This window comes from Xiphophorus maculatus, chromosome 12 (genome assembly GCF_002775205.1).
Source record: "Xiphophorus maculatus strain JP 163 A chromosome 12, X_maculatus-5.0-male, whole genome shotgun sequence".
NCBI classification, from domain to species: domain Eukaryota; kingdom Metazoa; phylum Chordata; class Actinopteri; order Cyprinodontiformes; family Poeciliidae; genus Xiphophorus; species Xiphophorus maculatus.
Window position 1 is genome coordinate 21,743,988 of NC_036454.1, and position 16,357 is coordinate 21,760,344.

Consider the following 16,357-nt stretch of genomic DNA (forward strand, 5'->3'; position numbering starts at 1 on the left):
TGCAGGAGGAACAGTGACCAGCCTACAAGGACCTGACACCAGTGACAGCTGCTTAGCCAGAACTGAATGGAAACCAGGGAACTGTGAAAACAATACTGCATATACAAATTACCTACTGTGGGTTTGATTTAAATATAAAACGTATCTTCATATCACCTATTTCATTTCCAAGATGAAGTGCAGAGATTGCGTGAAGGAACATGTGAGCTGATCTCTTATTGAGTACACCTGCACACTTGCAGCCATCATCGCTTCCAAATGACTGCTGACACGACTAGATGACCTCTTGAGGGGTCCACCTCATTAGATGATAACACATTTAGCTGGAGCTCCAGCTTGTGAATCTGGACATTGAACCTCCCTTTCATTAACAGATCTTGGCTCGGAAGACGGAGAACTGCATTGAGACTGCTGAAGCATAAGCACAATAGAGGGGAAAGAAAGCCTCAAAGTACAGTCAAGTATTAAAGTGAGAGAAGGGGATGGAATTTTCCATCCAAAACCCTTTCAGGTTCAGGGGCTCTGACTGGGCCATAAACAGGTCAAGACTGTGGTGGCTAGCCCCTGAAGTCTACTTCAGAGCGTGATTGTGTTTGTCAACCAATGAGGACAGGGGGATCAGTGGAAAATTACCAGTCCCGCACTCACTCACGCACAGACGCACACAGTCACACACACACACGCCCACGCCCGCCTACACACACACACACACACACACGATCAGAACCAGATGAAGGACTGACCTGTAGCTACATATCTATCTCACTCAATGGTTGCGTTTCTAATGGCCGCAGGTGCGGGGTGGACATGGCTGCGTTGTCAGGACGCAGCAGCCCGCAAACTGTGCAATTGATGATATGTGATGATGTGTGTATTCACATCCATGCACATTTCCAAGAAAAATACCTGTGAGATATCTTGCAGACCAAAGAGATGGCTTGGCAGCATGCATGTGTTTCTCTGTGCATGTGTTTGCTCTCATTCACTGTCTGTTTTTTTATTTAATTAGCGATTTGAAATAACATCAAAATCAAAACAATGATCATGATTTATTTACATCAGTAGCCTTTTGCCTGTAATCCCCTGCAGAAATATTCATTCCCCTGGACATTTTTCAGGTTTTGCTATGTTACAACCTTTAACTCCACCAATTCTAGAGTATTTATTCTTTTTTTTTTCCAATACAAATTTGATAGACTATTTAGAAGCACCTTTTGCTCCAATAGAACCGTGATATTGCTCAACCAGATTTGCAGACACAATTCTTCTTTGAAAAATATCTCAAGTTCAGATTATGTGGAGGTTGTATTTGAACATTGGGTTTCAAGCCTTTTCAGACTCTCTGTTGGATTAAGGATTTGGGTGGAACATTCTAACATATGAACATGCTTGATTTAATCTTTGGTATCTTTAATTGGCACCCCACTCTTATGTTTTTTCCAGCCTCCAACCAGTCTTTATCCGCATCGCTGTTGGGGGGGGGGGAGAAAAAAAAAAGCATCCCCACGGCATAAAGCCGCCACCACATGTGAGTGTCATTGGTCCCGATGGGGATGTGTGTTTAGAGTAACGCACCTATTTCAGTTTTCCACCACATATACATGTTTGGTCAAAAGATTTTATATTGCTTGAGTCTGATAGAAGTCCTTCAGTTAGCTATATGGCTGACATGGATTGTGGCAAGCTTTAAAAGGGACTCTTAAGTGTCTCTCTTTCAGTGACGGCTTTCTTCAGATCTCACACAACAGCAGAATCTCCCACCTGAACTGTGAATCTCTGCAGAACCTTCAGGGCGTTTTAACTGCTCTTCTGATTAACGCTCTCTTTGCTTGGCCCGTCAGGCCTCTGAGGTTGTGCTATAGTCTTTCATTTTCAAATGAGGAATTGAAGAATGCTCTCTGAGATAGTCAAAGTTTGAGATATTGTTTTTATCTATGCTTTAGACCAGGGCACAGATTTATCACTGTCCTAATTCACTAAAAGTATCTAACAACTCCTCCACAAAATAATTGCTTCTATACTGAGCACATGGTTTTATTTATAGGTAGTGGAATAAATTGGCTGAATTGAAATGCACACAATCCATTTCACATTTATTTTCTTAAAACTTCAGACATGTACTATTTTATGTTAGTTTATCATATGGACTCAAAAACATGCATTGAATTGTATGATTGTAAAGTGTCAAAAATGAAAAAAAAAAAACATTTTTGAAAGGCATTGCATTTATCCTGCTTGTATCGACTTTGAAGGATAATACAAAAGTCAGGAGTGATTCTGTGTTAAATTAACTCAAAAAGTTACCTGAGTTCCAAGGCAGCCCACCAACATATGAGTGAGTAGTTTGGCAGCAAACATGGGAGAACGGGAGCACAGTACATGGGAGATGATGGCCAATGCAAACCCTAAAAAATGAAAAATGCATTGATAATTTATTACAACTTATTAAGACATCCATAGGGACCAATATGACAAATTAAACTCCAAACTAAAACCTGAATACAAGCCTTTAGTTGGAGCATATTTGATTTATCTTTCACAGATGAAATATTTGAGAGAAATAAAAAAGCTGTCTTTCATACCTGAGATACAAATAAATCCTGATGCAAAGAAGGCCTCGTTGTAGGATGCAAGTGCAACAAACTCTGCATGTGCTGCATAGACAGACAAGTGGGAGCATGCACACTCCACATAACTGCCACTTTCCTTCACAACCCTGCAGTACTGTCCATCAGACGACCAGCTAGCAGAGAGAAGAGTTTAAGAGAGGAGACGAAGCAGGTTGAGATTACATATTTCTTTATACTTTTCCCCTTTATATGGGATTTTTAGATCTCACCCACCTGAAAATAGAATTTAAAATATGCGTGAGTTGCACCAGGGGATTAAGATTTCTCAAGCAAAGAAAAAAATCTTGTATAACATGAAAAGGGTCTTAACAGTGATGAAAATCTAAGAAAATAGACAACATATAAGTTTTTCCGATTTGTATGGGATTTACAGACACAGCTAACTAATCATAATGGTTATTTCTTCTCAATCTTTTGCTCTCTCAGCCTCGTTTATATTCTCTTCCCTTGTGTTTATTCATTCAAACAGCTTCACTGGCCAAACCAAACCTGCCAATTTTTAACTTGTAACAGCGTGTTCCAGCCAAGTGTTCCCATTCCACGCCCTAGAAATGTCCTCCAGAAACTGACTCCGAGTGGGAGGACACAGAGTGCAGCAGCTGGAATGTTCAAATATGAGAAGAAAAAAAGACATGGAAACTCCTCTGGCCTTTAAGGAGCCTTAATAATAATAAGAGACTGAACTTGGACTTTTGACTGGTAAGGAAACTTCCTTGTCACAAAATAAAAGTTAATAGCTCAGAAATAAAGAAAGAAGGAAATTAGAGCGGTTGAGGCAGTGAGAGCCGGAGTCAGTGACATCTAAGTCAGTCATTGCTGGCCATTTAAAGGGAAAATATCACAAAACATTGCTTTTTCGGTGCCTGGGAAAACAGTACATGATTTATCTGCGCAACTAAAGTCATAATTAAGTAAACTTTGGCGCCTCAATGGTGGGGAATATATGTCATTGCAGAGTGTTTATATGTGTAAGGGGGGGATGTAGAGCATGTCACACAATGAGCTCAAACTGAAACAATCAACCCCTTCTATTTTGATCCTAACCCAGTTAAATTCATGCAGTTTACACCTCATTTGGTCTTTGCTAATTTCTTTATTTGAAAAATGAAGACAGTGATCAATTGCAAATACACACCACATTTTTTCTGATTTTCACTAGCAAAAATAAAACCATACAATAGAGTTTTTAGTGAACACATTTTGGATGACTATAAGGGATATGAAAACATTTCTAAAGAGCTTTGTATCCCAAATAAGAAATTCACATGTCATTTCCTGTTTTCAACTTTTTATTATAATTTGGTATAATTATAATGAATTATACCAAATAATTCATTATAATTATAAAACCAGCTGCCCACTGCCAAACTGTAAATGAGGATCTTAAACAGCCTAAGATTAAAACAAGTATTTTTTCTCTGGTTTCCTTAAGTGTGCTGAAATATGTCTTAAAGATGGACACCTTAACTTAAAGTAATAACTTCATATAAGCGATTTTAATGGAAATTTAAGCCTTTACAACCAATTTAATGGTAAATGGATTGAATTAATATACCACCTTTCCAGTCACATTAACTACTCAAAGTACTTTACACTACAGTCTCACACAATTATGCACTGGTTGTCTTGGTCACATTGCAGGTCTGATTGCACAACAACTACTATACGACTGATATAAAAAGGTTCCAAAAAATGTTAATAGAGACTTGTTTTTTATTGTACCCTAAAAAAGTTAACTCTAATTTTGTGACAAACATATGTCTATCAGCACATGACTGATCACAAGTGTTTTCACCTTGCAGTGGTTTGGTTCCAAAGAAGGCACACAGATGCTCCTGGTTTAACTTGCTGACCAGGAGCGTTGACGCGATATATCACCTCATTGCCATCTTCTAGGGGTCGTGACCTTCTCTCCTGAAGACTAACTGAAAATACCTAAAAACAGAAGCAGCAGCAGCAGCAGCAGCAGAGAGATCAGCGTCAGAGTCTAAACAATTAAGATATTTTATACTTTGGGACAATGCTGCCACCTAGTGTTTGAAAATAAATCTTAAGTAAAATAGTTATCCGCATGAATGAGTTCAAATTGTGCAAGAAGTTTCCTACCTTCCCACTAACAGCTGTGATTGTATCATTGGTTAGAAACCAGTGTTCAGTTCTGAACTCGGTCAGCTGAATCCTGCTGAGGTTTCTGCAGTCTGGTGATGAGGCTGCTGGCACTGGCAGCAGTGTATCTGGAAGCTGGAAGAAGTCAGCATTACGGCCCCTGTATTTGTGTCCATTAATTTGGGTTGGGTACCACTGGAAGGCAGATATGGTCATAAATGGGCATTTTTCCATGACAGTGCCCATTCTGTAAAAAATAAAATAAATAAATAAAAAAATAAAAATAGGAAACATTTCTAATATTACGGATTGTGATTGTGTATTTCTATAAAACACTGAGTTTTAATCATGTAAAACACTTACATCTCACACTGGAGATGAGAGATAAGGGAGAAAGCAAATCGCTCTGCCACCTCAGCAAGGTGACTGAGACCTCGGGTGTCAATACGGCTAGGATTGGCCAGGACACATAATAGGTCAAAGGTCAAATTTTGGCTGCTTGAATGCAGGGGAGTCCGTTCTGCCTCTGCTAGTACCTGCATCCAGAAACAGAACAGCTGGGAATACAACCTGATAAAAACAAATGAAATACTTCACAAACAATTATGTATGTTGAGTTACAATGATGTCTCTTTTCAGCGTCATTACACAAACACTCCAGGTTAAATGCAGTTACTAGCATCATGTTGAGTGACATTTGAAACCTTTTTACAATGAATATCTGTAATTCAAATTCTTAAATATGCACCCTTTTGCATAAAGTAGCAAGATGATTTTTTTTCTTATGGAAAGGAGCAGCAGTTCTACTCCAAGATCTCTTTGGATGACATTATCTCTAAGGACGAGTTCTTTCTCCATGTGGAAAAAGTTTATTTCAGCTGCTTGTGTCTTGTCTTTACCGGTTTATCAAATGAATTGTGTATAAAATAACTGGGGAGACAGATGAGTGGATGGAACTGTATTAATTATTACCCAGTTTCTTCTGTGACCTCTTACCTTCCCAAGGGTTTCAAGAACAGCTGTCATCTGCTCACGAGAGAGAGCTGATGTGAATTTACTCTTAAGTTCTTGCAGCACCTGATTTATTATTGTTGGGTTGAGAGGCTGATGTAACGGATCTAACAAGCCCCACATAGACTGACTTGCTGCATTTGACACCAGAGTCACATTGGCCCGTCCAAACTGGGAGTGAACACTGGCTCCTCCTGAAGGACTGTACAGCTCCACCTGGAAGCGCTTCGGAGTGGGTGAAGACGAGGCGAGGTCTGGCGTCAAGTAAATGTCTAGTGTTGTCACGTGGCTCCCAGGTTCAAAGGTTACTTGACCCTCTTGTTTAGGAAAATCCATCCCCGCTTTAGCAGGCCAGATGACATAAGGACCAACCATCTCTTCCTTGGTAAGTTCCTGAAGCAGAATGAAACATGTCTTTGACATTCAAAGAAGCACTGTGATTATTACCAGTAATTATTAGAACTGCCTTTGCATCAGACTTTGCTTAAACGCACTTCTGTTGAAGAACAGAGCTCACCTAGTCCAAACTCTCTCTGTAATGCTTGTTTATGAGACATACTGACCACACTGTATTATCTTTGGTGAAAGTCCTTCTGCACTACTCCTGGCTTTTATCATCCACATCCTCTAAGACAGTGGTTCTCAAACTTTTTTCAGTGATGTACCCCCTTAAAAATATATTTTTAGTCAAGTACCCCCTGACACGGGCAAAACATTTTTGGAATTAAAAAGGGGTACAGTGCTGTAAAATCACTGTCTTATTTATTAAAGCCAAACAACCTATATCAGTGAACCTGACAAATACATCCATATTGCAAACATTGCATGGTTAAACAAAAAAGAAAAACAGAAGACGGTGACCACCAGGAAGGTATAAAACCAGTCAAACCGTTTTATTTTAAAGGATATTGAAACTAAATACTGAATATAAAATTCAGTGCATGAACACACATTTATATTTTATCGAACTTTTCACAAAATAATTTTTCCCAAGACTTATTATGAGGAGCCTACTGATTTTTTTAAAGATATTTTGAAAAGCTTCACGTACCCCCTGCAGTACCTCCACGTACCCCCATTTGAGAACCACTGCTCTAGGGTGTCCCTACGCTCTTTCAGGTCTCATACTGATGTTTCCAGTTTTGTTAGAGCCAAATTATAGACAGCGTTTCACCAGGAGACCTAGAGTGAGGAGCCCCGCCCCTTTCCCCCTTGCGCCTCAGACAGAGTTTGGGGAAAAAGATGGCGGTCGTTCTTCGTTCGCTAAAGCTGTTCTTGTTTACAGGTTAGTAGTGTGAAGCTGGTGGAAACTGTCCCCGCTAAAATGTAAATTTACAAGTTCATTCGGTGCTGATTTCGTAATTACTTGCTAGACGTGTTTAGACGTTCGAGGGAAAAAGAGTGATTTTGTTTCATAATTACGGTTTGTAGCTATAACGGTCGTAAAACAGCCGTTATAGAAGTTTGCTACATGTATCTAAACTTCGATACACTCTCCGACCCAACCTTATGAAGATTTCGGTGGTATCCTGACGGGTTGTGTTATCTTTTGATAGGAAGTGTTAAAGTTACTCTGTTACATGTACCGGAAATCAGTTCTCATCAGTTTCAAACATTTATTATAGACGTTAGCACTTTTCCCCTACTACCCTGTAATTGATTCTACTGTACTAGCTTAAGCTAGATCTAGTCCTCTAAATATGCCCATATTAAATTATAGAACTAATAATATGATTAAATTTTTCAGAGTTATTACAATTCAAAGAAATTAGTAGCCTTACAATTTCACTGAACTTGAGGAATAGTTTTCTTTTTATGTAAATCTGTAAGATTTAAATCGATTGTTGAATTGTTTTGATTTGGCCCATGGATGCTGTCACAGCTGGTGTGGGCTGATGTTGTTTATTGAAGTAGATGGAATATGGTTGTTTTGGAGCAACGGAAGGACACATGGACATGAATGCACAAAGGAATGTTCAATGTATGATTGCATGATTTCATGATTTTGACAATTTGTAATAAAACAGACAGAGTTTGGGGAAGAAAACGGCGGTCGTTCTTCGCTTGCTAAAGCTGTTCTTGTTTACAGGCTTCCCACTCGGAAGAAAGGAGAAGAAGAGACAAAACAAAACAAACATCAATTGTTACAACTGTTTCAATACAGCTGAGACATGTAACATAGGTATAAAAAACATTTTTTCTGAGGTAACAGCCTGCGATGTCATCGATGACATCACGTCCGTCCCTGACTGTCACTGATGACATCAGACCGACAAAACGAACGTGATGTCATCGATGACATCGCAGGCTGTTCCTTCAGAAGTGCTTGAATAAGACGACCACGTGGTAATGTGAAGGCCTGTGAAGGCCCTCGCACCGAACGTGGACGCGAGGGCCTGTGAAGGCCTGGGATCCTTCAAGGACCTGGCCTGTGAAGGCCCTCGCACCGAACGTGGACGCGAGGGCCTGTGAAGGCCAGGGATCCTTCAAGGACCTGGCCTGTGAAGGCCCTCGCACCGAACGTGGACGCGAGGGCCTGTGAAGGCCAGGGATCCTTCAAGGACCTGGCCTGTGAAGGCCCTCGCACCGAACGTGGACGCGAGGGCCTGTGAAGGCCAGGGATCCTTCATGGACCTGGCCTGTGAAGGCCCTCGCACCGAACGTGGACGCGAGGGCCTGTGAAGGCCAGGGATCCTTGAATGACCTGACCTGTGAAGGCCCTCGCACCGCCACGTGGACGCGAGGGGACTGTGAAGGCCAGGGATCCTTCATGGACCTGGCCTGTGAAGGCCCTTGCACCGCCACGTGGACGCGAGGGCCTGTGAAGGCCAGGGATCCTTCATGGACCTGGCCTGTGAAGGCCCTCGCACCGCCACCTGGATGCGAAGGCATGTGAAGGCCCTGGCCTGTGAAAGCCCTCGCACCAGCACCTGTATGCGAGGGCCTGTGAAGTCGTGTAAAAGTAGTAGAGTACCTTTCTACCGTTTCTACTCTCTGCTCCTTCCATGCGTTGCTCTAGAGCAGTGGTTCTCAAACTTTTTTCAGTGATGTACCCCCTTAAAAATATATTTTTAGTCAAGTACCCCCTGACACGGGCAAAACATTTTTGGAATTAAAAAGGGGTACAGTGCTGTAAAATCACTGTCTGATTTATTAAAGCCAAACAACTTATATCAGTGAACCTGACAAATACATCCATATTGCAAACATTGCATGGTTAAACAAAAAAGAAAACAGAAGACGGTGACCACCAGGAAGGTATAAAACCAGTCAAACCGTTTTATTTTAAAGGATATTGAAACTAAATACTGAATATAAAATTCAGTACATGAACACACATTTATATTTTATCGAACTTTTCACAAAATAATTTTTCCCAAGACTTATTATGAGGAGCCTACTGATTTTTTAAAGATATTTTGAAAAGCTTCACGTACCCCCTGCAGTACCTCCACGTACCCCCATTTGAGAACCACTGCTCTAAGAGATGAAAGCACATCACCAAATGTGACCGAAAGGTTTTTTTTTGTAGTAGACTAGAGACTGGCTTTAATCTCCAATATCAAAAGCATTTACTTTGTATAGTACAAGCAATTGATCTGGGAGCAGACAAAACAAAACATCAACCTTCAGAAAAATGAAATTTTGGAGGTAAAACATGAGGAAAACTTTGGCTTTTTGAATTTCATGATGACTGGGAAACCAAACACAGTGCAGACAGTTTTTATCCACAAAGCGCCTAAACCCCACCAGCAGCTAGCAAAGACGTTGGGAGAAACATCAGAGACAGGCAGCACTGGAAGCTCCTCCACTGCTGCTGGTATTTAATATGAAATGACAGACCCGACACCGAACCGAAAACCAGACTCTGAACAACTGTTACTGGACCAGACACTACAACCTACATTTTGGATGTATTGGTTTTACATCTAAAAAATATATTTCTCATCAAATAAAGTCTATTGTTAAAACTAATCATGAATCCCTTTCAAAAACACATATGCTCATGAATCCTTGAGGGTTATGACATATTTTAAAATACAGTATTGTCTGTTACATGTTTGTGTCAGATGGTTTGGCTTATCCTTCTGCAGACTGAGGGACTAGTGCATTTTAATCACCAGGTGTATTTTGGTTAAGTTGCCTTCATGTCCTCAAACCTACATTCGTCAGGAAAATCCATGTGGTTACACTTTTGGGACCCAGGATGTTCTTTTGCTGTATGTACCAAAGGTTTGTACAGAGTTTGAAAAAAAAGGAATTTAATTATGCATAACTGTATAACTGGAACTCTTTGTGGAATGACCTAAATATTCAGAACAACATCTGCTTAAACAATTTTTAAAGTCAAATCTATCTGTGGATATTTAGTTGAAAACACTGAATATGTAAGCATAGTTTGTAGTATGTGGTTTGTCTATTTCATTTGTCATGTTATAACTTTACCAATACATTCCGAGTAGCATTTCTGGTAAATAAACCTTAGAAATAAAGTAGATGATCTCTTACCACTGTATGATACTGAAGAGTCATGGCTGAGGCTGTGCTCGCTTGCCTGTAGAGCTGCAGGCTGAGCCTTGTGGTCATCACAGTAGCGACTGGCAGTCTATGACCCACAGAGAAATACACGACACCTTGCGGATTGTCGCTCTCTGCCAAGGTGATGTTGGCAAAACGAGTTGTCTCATTGATGGAGGCACCAGATCCCACTTGATAAATCTCCACAAAGAACCAGGCCTGGTATTCTGGTTCCTGGAATAAAGCAGATGTGTGACTCATAATCTTGAACATATTCAAAGGTGAAAAACACAAATAAAATGACACAATGCAGATTTTTGCTGAGGTTATTTTACCACGTCATCCAAGACCTCCAGGATGAGAGCACAGAGGATCTCTCCTCTCTGACAAATCACCACTCCTGAAGTCTGCACAAGCTGTGAGGTTAGGTTGACCCCGTCTTTAACAAGGCTTAAAGATTCCTCACTGAAGGTAGCCCTCCACAAGACCTGCAAATCTTCAAAAGCTCTAAGCAGCAATAGAAAACACATTGTTCTTTATGAACAATAAATCAAATCCCAGTAGACGAGATTCATTTTTGGGCTTCGAATTTTAAAAACTCCATTATTTAACTTTATTTTATTACCTGTTTTTCTGTCTCTGTAGGTAGAGCAGAGCAGTTCTGTTCACTGAATCTTCATCGAGAACTTGACCCATCAAGGAGCCAAAAGCAAAGCCTACAATACCGTTATGAAGGTCACTCCCTAATTTGGAAAGAAGGAGGTATTAAAAATAAAATTAGATTCAAAGAGAGCAGCAGATTAATAAATAAAATAATAATTAAAAAAAACAATGATTTTAAAAGTATAACTTCAAGCGTAGATTACAAATTGTGGGCTACTTGGTGAAATCTTATTCTTCATTAGTGTGTCAATCATGGAAATACATGAAAAAGTGCAGCTTTTTGCCCTTTCCTTTCAGGAGTGCAAGCAACAGCAAATGAGCTCAGAATACATCCTTAATAAAACTGTAAATGCTCAATTATTTACACCACTAAATAATAACTTATGTCAAGATTATTTATTTGCACATGTTTGTGTCAGATGGTTTGGCTTATCCTTCTGCAGACTGAAGGACTAGTGCATTTTAATCACCAGGCGTATTTTGGTTAAATACGCCTGGTATTTAACCAGGCGTATTTAAATTTTAAAAATAAATTTTTTAAATTTACAAACAAGTGAGAACAGTTTTATGTTTTACCAAGGATAGTGATCTTTACAAATGATCCAAAGCCCTGGGAAGGTCTGTCAGCGATCTGAGCTCCTCCCTCCGGATCACTGAGGTAGATGAAGAATACTTCCTGTCCCTCTGGCTCAGAGTCATCCAGGATGATGAGGACAACTTCCCTCTCTTTCTCGCCATCTTCCAAAGACACTAGAGTGGACTCCAAGCGAAAGTCCTGCTCTTCCTTTGCAAGAGCTCTGTCAGGCTCCAGAGTGAAGGGAGGACGTGTTGTACTTCCATCTGAGTAATATAACATATTAGCACAAGTTCGAGAAACATTGCAGGCTTAATAGGCATTAAAAATTGCTGCTGTAAAAGAAAACGGACCTCCATATGCCTTTACCCGAACCCTCGCAGTCCCTGTGACACCGTCTGACCTGCGTACCCGCAGCACAACCCTCCGCTCCTGCTGATTGGCCTCGTCTCTGTCCTCTTGCACCTGCACAAGCTCAGGTCCAATGCTCAAAACTCCACCAGTTAAGTCACTGGCCAGAATGGTGACAGTAGACACCCTGTGCTGTGGATTAATGCGAGGGGGTGCATCTGTCCAGGTTAAAGTTGGCTTAGGGAGCTCAACGTGTGTCAAGTTAACGTAAAAGTACTCGTCGGGCTCTGACAGGGCATCATCAATGATTGAAAGGCGGAAGGAAGCGTTTGATTGTTGAGGTGAGTCAAACAACATTCGACCAGCTGACACAGCAACAAAATCCTCTCCTGCTGCGGCGCTGCCCCCTGATGTTGTGTAGGACAGGTAGGTCATGTTACTGCGGGACCCGTAGAGCTTCTGAACATAAAGAGTTATTGTCTGGATGTCCTCTGCGATAACAAGTTGCCGAGAACCAGGAGCAAACTGGTAAATACCCAATGGTTCCACTTCTGCCACAGTAAAGCCTGACCTGTCAACAAAGGCAGATAGATGTAAGAGTCCAGTAACAGTCAGTTGAATGTTCAATTGTTGCCTAAAGCCTTCTTTCAGCTACTACCTTAACTTAACAGCACCCTGTCCACCAATGTCTGATGCAGGATCAGTGAGGTGAATAGCATAGGAAGCAACCTCTGATGGATTAGCAACAGCTGTAAACGCTATGGCCTTAGTCTTTTCTCCATGAACCAAGGTGAGAGAACCTAAATATAATGCAAGTACACAAAGCCAACAGTTAGAATCTGTAGAAAGGTTTGACATAATAATACGTGTTGTTTACAAACAGAAATTTTACTGATTCATTTGTTGGTATTTTATTCCTAAACTTAATCCATTTCAAAGTATCCTACCTGAGTTTGGAACAATTTGCCCAGTTTTGAAGCCAGATGGATTCTGCCCTGAAGGATAACCAGCTTTCCACTGCACCGTGACATTACCAAAAAGCCCCGTTCGAGTCACCTTTGCCTGACATGTTCCTATTTCTACACTTAAAACTTGCAGAGCCAGTGAGGCAAATCCAACCTGAATAAGTGCAAAAGAAATGAGATAATAAATCAGGGATTAAGTTAATCACACTTTCTTGGATAAACAGCTAACTTCATATTAGACATCAGCATGGACAGAGAAAGAATACAAACTCTGATTTTCTAAAATTGCATGTGGTATACCACAAGGTAACATGCTTGGTCCTAAACTATTCATATTTTACATAGACTATAGTAAAAAATAAGATATAAATTATTTTAAATATAATTTTTTTTATGTTGTAAATTTGTCTTTTATTCATTAAGATATTTTAGGGTCTATTTACCTTTATTTAAGAATAAGTAAAGACAGGGGAGAGAAAATGAGAAGTCATGCAGCAAATGGCCTGAGACAGACCAGGACAACCATGTTGAGGACTACAACCTCTGCATATGTTCTGCACACACTACACACGGAGACACCAGTCCATTCTATTCCTATTTTTATATTATATAACTTTTGTGTGAATATCCATGCTGCTCTCACTTTCCGCTGTGAAACTTGAATTTCCCTGCAGAACATGTAATGCAACAAATGTAATATAAAAAATATTTAGTCCTATAATACATGTGGTGCTTTAATTAAATAAAAACCAGGTTCTCTAGAGTGCCAATAGTCTAAGCTGTAAAGGAAGACTCATGTAAAACAGATAAAAATAAAATGTTAAGACCACTAAAATAAAATCAAAGCCATTTTAGTCATATAATTGAATCAGACCACTGATTGTTATTATATTATGAAGTTGAAGGCCTTCAATTTTTGTAGAATGTAAGTGTTGTGCCTATACTTTGCTGTGTACAATTGGGGTAGCTGTTATTGAACAGAATTTCTGTCCCACAAATATTAATACGGACAAAAATAAATATCAACATACACCATGATTCAACCTTGTTGTTCATGAAACAGTCTGCAAATAAGTCTGTTGTTTATTTATTTTCTTTTTGCCATTTACTTATTAGCCATGCAAGCAGAGTCTAATATTAGCTGAAATTTTTTTTTATGCAAATAAAAATAATGCTAAAGCAAGAAAAACTTGACACCCTAGCTTAAAATTAAATGGTTAATGAGTTGGACAATGTTTTTTAAGTTATAAATCTGAGAAATGATGCTGTAGCGCTCAGATGATTTTCTCTGTACATATTTAGAACTACATTAAAAGGTTAGAGCAATTTGCATTAATGATCCATGTCAGTGATTAATTTAGAGAAATAATCCCCCAAAATAATAATATTAAAAAGTACACTGCTTTTTTATCCTCTTAGCTGAACATATGCACCTGAATTTTCCACTGTGGGGCAAAGAATGATATTTTATTCTATTCTGTTAGAGCTTATGATTTATTATATGAAAAGAAAAACAAATAAACACATTCACAAGTCACCTCTGAGCTGGCAGCATATTCTGGTATGGTCACTGCTGCAGAACTGCCATCAGAAAGCAAACGTGGCAAAGGGCCTTGGAGAGCGCTCACAAGTCTAACGTCAGTCAGCTCTACTGTAAAGCTTCCACCCAGTGACAAAAATGCCTAATAACAGAAAGATAGTTTGAAGGAAAAATAAATTCTTCAAAACAATATATGCTCAAGTCAAAGTCAAAGTTAAATCATTTGATGAATAGTGTATTACTTTGCCAAATGCATAATTTCTTGGTATTGTCAAAAAGCATCATGATCCTCACCTGGCTACTGATGGGGACAGTGATTTGTCTAAAGGGCTGACCTTCTACCATAAGCAGCCTTCCTTCAGCTTGGCCTCCCAGCATCTCCTGGATGTCCATCAGTTCAGTTCCCCTACCACTTATCTTATAGCCAACACTGGCATTGCCAAACAGCCCAGCAAGTCGAGTTACATTCACAACCAGAGCTCTAGTGATCAGAGACCCTGAACCCGCCACCACCACAGCCTGCTGTTGAGAGTCCAGAGAAAACACACCATGGGGATCATCATTAGCAGGTACCCTAAAGGGGATAAAGGAAGAATACTTAATTACAATTTTTGACTTCTCTTTTAAAGCTGTTGCCAATTTTTTTTCACCACTTTACAAATATAAAGCAATAAGAACAAAAAATTGAGAAAATACTATATCTAAAATGTTGGTTAGTGTGAACTAAAGCAAGTATTTAGAACTCTGAATTGTTGTCTGAGTGCCAAGGAGAAGCCCAACAAATTTACTTTCACGAGTGGATAATTATGGATTTTTGCAATAATGATCTATATACAGTAACTCTATCCCTTTCATGTGAACAGGTATATTACACTGTGAAGGTCTATCCAGGCCAGAATTAGCCAGAAAAGTGAATCATTATGCCCAGGTTCCCTCAGTGACACTAAGTACAATGTTTTCATTCATTAAGTGAAAATAACAGGCTATAAAGATTTCCAACTTCAATTCACCTTCAAATATTTTTCAAGTTAAATTTATATAAGTTTAATTTGTTTTACTGTCTATCTCTAATAATTTCAGAATCGTATTATTTGGTCAAAATACCCAGTACATTGCGCAAGAGTGATTCTAACATAGTTCTAATGTCAAACCTTATTTGAGTTGTGATCAGGTTTGGGTTGGCATCCAGAGTCCCTCCACCATCCACAGCTACAAGCTGGATGATGTAAAGCTCCTCCAGCTCTGGCACTGTGTCAGGCATCAGGCTCAGGATGATCTCTGCCTCCCTTTGGCCTTCCACAATCATCACAGAGCCCACTAAGGCTTGGAAGTCACCGGTTGTATCTGAGGCACTCTGAATCTGCCATTGGACCTGGGAGGAAATGATGGTTGTATTAGCAGTTTTACTCATTTGCTTGACAGAGAGGGACGAAATGTAGATTTGTGATATAATCTTACTGTGATGTTGCCCATGGTTCCCTCTCTGCGTGTGATCAACAAGGAAATGTTGAGTGGGCCTTCTGCCTCCGTAGACTCATTGATGATGCGTTGTTGAAGAGCATCAGGAGTGAACTGGACTATACCATTAGGGTCTCCAAACTTCTCTATCTGAAAGAAAAAGACAGAATTTTGTAGTTAGAATTTGCCTATATTGTTTGAGAGATAGAGCTAATATTTAGCAAAGTACCTTGAGTGTTACTGAACCGGCCTGAGGATCAACATCCATCTCTCCAGAAACAACGCTCAGCTCTATAACAAACGTTTCTGCCACTTCCACTTCTCCATGAGGCAGAATTCGTAGCTCTATGATACCCATACTCTTCTCTCCGTCTCTAAAAAAGAAAGAGCCACTCACAGGAGCTCTAAAGTCAGTATTTAAAGCAGGCAGAATGTCTCTGCTGTTTGGACCAAGGATCTTCCAGACAACCTGTGAAAAGAAAAGACATGAGCAAAGAAAGATCCGCCAGAGGATCACATGATGTTATTTTCTCCTCCAGAA

At 39.9% G+C, this 16,357-nt stretch overlaps 1 protein-coding gene across 3 annotated transcripts in view; it reads right to left on the reverse strand.

Moving 5' to 3' along the window:
• Positions 1–16,357, reverse strand: part of adgrv1 (adhesion G protein-coupled receptor V1) — a 118,600-nt gene that overhangs the window by 43,210 nt on the left and 59,033 nt on the right. For all 3 annotated transcript variants that reach the window (XM_023343662.1, XM_023343663.1, XM_023343661.1), the window contains 18 exons: positions 16,046–16,285; positions 15,817–15,966; positions 15,510–15,730; positions 14,653–14,932; positions 14,357–14,500; positions 12,801–12,972; positions 12,512–12,653; positions 11,856–12,424; positions 11,505–11,768; positions 10,891–11,008; positions 10,601–10,772; positions 10,257–10,499; positions 5,733–6,140; positions 5,100–5,272; positions 4,737–4,983; positions 4,426–4,565; positions 2,583–2,743; positions 2,305–2,405 (listed from right to left, as the gene is read on the reverse strand). In XM_023343662.1, coding sequence (XP_023199430.1) covers positions 2,305–2,405; positions 2,583–2,743; positions 4,426–4,565; positions 4,737–4,983; positions 5,100–5,272; positions 5,733–6,140; positions 10,257–10,499; positions 10,601–10,772; positions 10,891–11,008; positions 11,505–11,768; positions 11,856–12,424; positions 12,512–12,653; positions 12,801–12,972; positions 14,357–14,500; positions 14,653–14,932; positions 15,510–15,730; positions 15,817–15,966; positions 16,046–16,285 — 3,945 coding nt within the window. The remainder of the gene's footprint in view (positions 1–2,304; positions 2,406–2,582; positions 2,744–4,425; positions 4,566–4,736; positions 4,984–5,099; positions 5,273–5,732; positions 6,141–10,256; positions 10,500–10,600; positions 10,773–10,890; positions 11,009–11,504; positions 11,769–11,855; positions 12,425–12,511; positions 12,654–12,800; positions 12,973–14,356; positions 14,501–14,652; positions 14,933–15,509; positions 15,731–15,816; positions 15,967–16,045; positions 16,286–16,357) is intronic.